At 36.7% G+C, this 3284-nt stretch overlaps 1 protein-coding gene across 1 annotated transcript in view; it reads right to left on the bottom strand.

Annotated features, from left to right (window-relative positions):
• Positions 1 to 3284, bottom strand: part of TDRP (testis development related protein) — a 74806-nt gene that overhangs the window by 43525 nt on the left and 27997 nt on the right. The window contains exon 3 of the mRNA XM_019520622.1: positions 1904 to 1963. Coding sequence (XP_019376167.1) covers positions 1904 to 1963 — 60 coding nt within the window. The remainder of the gene's footprint in view (positions 1 to 1903; positions 1964 to 3284) is intronic.

Here is a 3284-nt window from a genome sequence, read left to right as displayed (position 1 = left end):
TCCCCAATGCTGGGTAGTAGTTTTTTCCCCGTGTGGTATTGTCAAGCTTTCTCTGTAATGAAGTCATACCTTGCAAGAGTCACAAAAATCCAGCTGTGCTTCATTATCCTTAATTATGCTACCTCAGAATGAGGACCCATAAAATACATGAATAGCCCTCTCAATATGTGTAATTCATTAACTTCTTAGCAAGCATTAAGAGTTCAGAATGTCACTGCATCATAGGGTTTTTAAAAGTTTAGATTACCCAGATAAAGAAATTAAATGTTTCAGATGCTAACAGTTGAAGAATAAGGCAATTAAGAGGGAATCAAAGTTGCCAAGACTTTCTCATATATCTGTGAGGTGGGGGGGTTGGGTTAAAAAAAATTGTTTTTATGGTAATTGCAGTACACTGGTTTAACTGGAAGAATTTTTCTTGAAAACTAAACTAAAGATAACTAGCCTTTCTGAGTAATTAACAGTACATCAAGTCACAAAATAAAATAAACCAATTTTTAAAGAGTTATTTGCATTTAAAGTCTAGTGTGTGGTGTGAAAATCATTAAAACTTACTTTTTGATACAGAGAGTCTACGTTTCTATTGCCATACTTTACATTAATCAAAATTACAATTACAGTATACCCTGAAGTGTTAGTTATAGCAAAAAAACATCACGTATCAAGATGGGACAAAAAGGAACAGGTGCGGCAAATGGAAGCTACCTTCATACAAAATTAATGAAAAGTGCCATATTTACTTGATCTCAAGACGAGCCTTCCCCTACCCCATTTAACATGGGAAAATCCCTCACTTTGGAATCAAGTACAAGGTGGGAAGGCACAGAACAGCTGCTAACAGCCTTCTCCTGCCCCCCTCCTCCCCCGCTTACCTTTGCTCCAGCACCACAGGCTCCATCAGTGCAAGGGTAAGTAGGGGTTGAGGGAAGAAACAGGCACAAGCAGCAGGGCAGGAGTTAAGTTGCTTGATCCTCCCTACTTACCTCCCTGCTTCTCCCCTCCTTTACCTGTCCCCCTGCCACTGCTTTCCCTACTGCAGCAGTGTGCGGGAGGGGAACAAATTTAAGACAACCCCCCAATAATTAGATTCTATACATGGAAGATGTGCAAATTTGTTATAATTTTCCACAACCAGAATCCAATTATTGGGGAGGGATCATCTTAATTACAGGGTCATTTTGGATTTGGGTAAATATGGTTCCTCTTACACTAATGCAGTTATTTAAATGCTTTGTTTAATATTGATAATAATACATAAGGAGTTTTAAAACAAATTCTTATATATAATAGTTAATACCAACCTCATTTGCTATTTTAATGCATTTTGAGAACATTAACTTGATGCATGTTTACAGTGTTAGAAACACAAAAGAGAAAAAAACGAAAAAGAAAAGAAACTGGCTGCAGAAATTAAAATAACTTGCTTTTGAATGAGATGTAAAATAGGGTCCCTCAATATGCAGTCAGAAGCCAGCTGAGCTAGGAAAGTTGCATATGATAGTTACGATAATATTTTTCATACATTTTAATATCTTGTTCTGGCCAACATCAGAAATGTTCCTTAGTCCTCTATCTCAGTTATTCCCATCATTCCTACTTTGGAGGAAAATGTTAAGACTGCATAGTTGTTAAGAGATATATTTTTCTTTTATACACTCTTATAAGAAGTTACTAAAATAATAAATACATTACAAGTGCTTGCAAAGCAATAGCTAGTACAAAACAAACATATCACTTCGTACAGAATAACAAGAAGAGATTGCCAGTTGTCATATAAAACAGTGGAATTCAACATCCCTGGACACCGAGTTCAGGGTACACATGAAAAATATGAATGTTCTTAACATGCATTAACTGAACAATGAAACAAATTTCATTACATACATAAAGAAAAAATATTTACCTTTGTTGCAAGTTGTGAGACAGAAGATGTAACTTCATCATGAAGAAACTGATCCTCGTTCTTAAAAAAATGTAGATAGTTCAATCAGTTCTAGTTGGATAGCAAGCAAGTAGATGGAACAATAAAAGCATCACGTTATGCTTGTTTCAGTTTTTTCTATCTCCATGGCAAATTATGAAATTATGATATTATAATATTCAACTTAAAATATAACAAAACAAAAATATCCTATAAAAAAAGCAATATGTGGTTCAGATCAATGCAAAAATGTATGTGAAAAGTTAAAAAAAGTTTAACCATTGTAAGTACAGAAATAATCATCCATTTGAAAATAACGATTTTACAATTTTCTACTAATTCTACTTTGATATATGTCTGAAGTCTTATTTTGATTACTGTATTTTTCAGATTACTATATCATACCTATATGTATACTTATATATGTATTTTTCCTAACATGTAAACTAGTTCTTTAGTTAAGTGCAGAGCAGCCCTGGCTGGCAGAGGGCCCTGGGGGTCAGCCTGCCAGCCCAAGACAGCTTCCCCACACCTCAGTATGCTTCAGAGAGGCTGGCCGGGGCATGAGAGTGTGTGGGGCTAGCCAGCATATGCAACAACCTTGTGTCCCAAGGGTGTGACACCCTTGTGTCCCTGCCAGCCCCATCAGCATCTACATGTGTGTTGCAGCACAGTAAGCAACTCTATTGTAGGACAGTACTTGTGTCTGGCAGTACTATCCTACAGCACAGTTAATTAGTTTACTCCATCCTAATAACACTGCATGTGTAGACAGTGACATTTCATTGAAGAATTAATTAGTCAACTCTGCAGTAAACACCTCCTATATACATGCCATATGTGTACGACTACACCATATTATCACTAGTCTTATCCCCGAGTTGAAGTAAAGTTAATCTTGACTGCTTGTTCTAAATGGAGTTTTTTGTATATCTTCCCTAACACCCTCATTAAATTCCATGTGCAATATTCCACTTATTTACATTTCCTCAATAGATTACATTCCTGTCCATAAATGTAATGTCTCGTTCCTTGTATTCTCTCTCAATATAGGAATTAGGCATCATAAAATGAAACTAATAGGTAGTAAGTTTAAAACTAATAAAAGGAAGGTTTTTTTCCACATAGTATGAACTTACTGCCACCAGATGTTCCAGAGTGTGGCAGTTCAGCCAGATTCAAAAACAGACTGGACAGATTCTTGGAAAAGAGGCATCAGTAGCTACTGAGCATAAGAATTAGGGATTCAGTCTCTGAATCAGAACTTGCTAGACCCTAACTGCTGGAGACTGCAAGTGAAACAGGCACATTGAATCATAGACTCAGGAGGAACTCGCCCTCCTGCTGGCTGACACCTGCCCGG

Source organism: Gavialis gangeticus, unplaced genomic scaffold (genome assembly GCF_001723915.1).
Source record: "Gavialis gangeticus isolate Ggan-Ray unplaced genomic scaffold, GavGan_comp1, whole genome shotgun sequence".
NCBI lineage: Eukaryota > Metazoa > Chordata > Crocodylia > Gavialidae > Gavialis > Gavialis gangeticus.
Note: the sequence above shows the minus strand (reverse complement) of the source record. Positions and strands in the feature narration are given on the sequence as shown.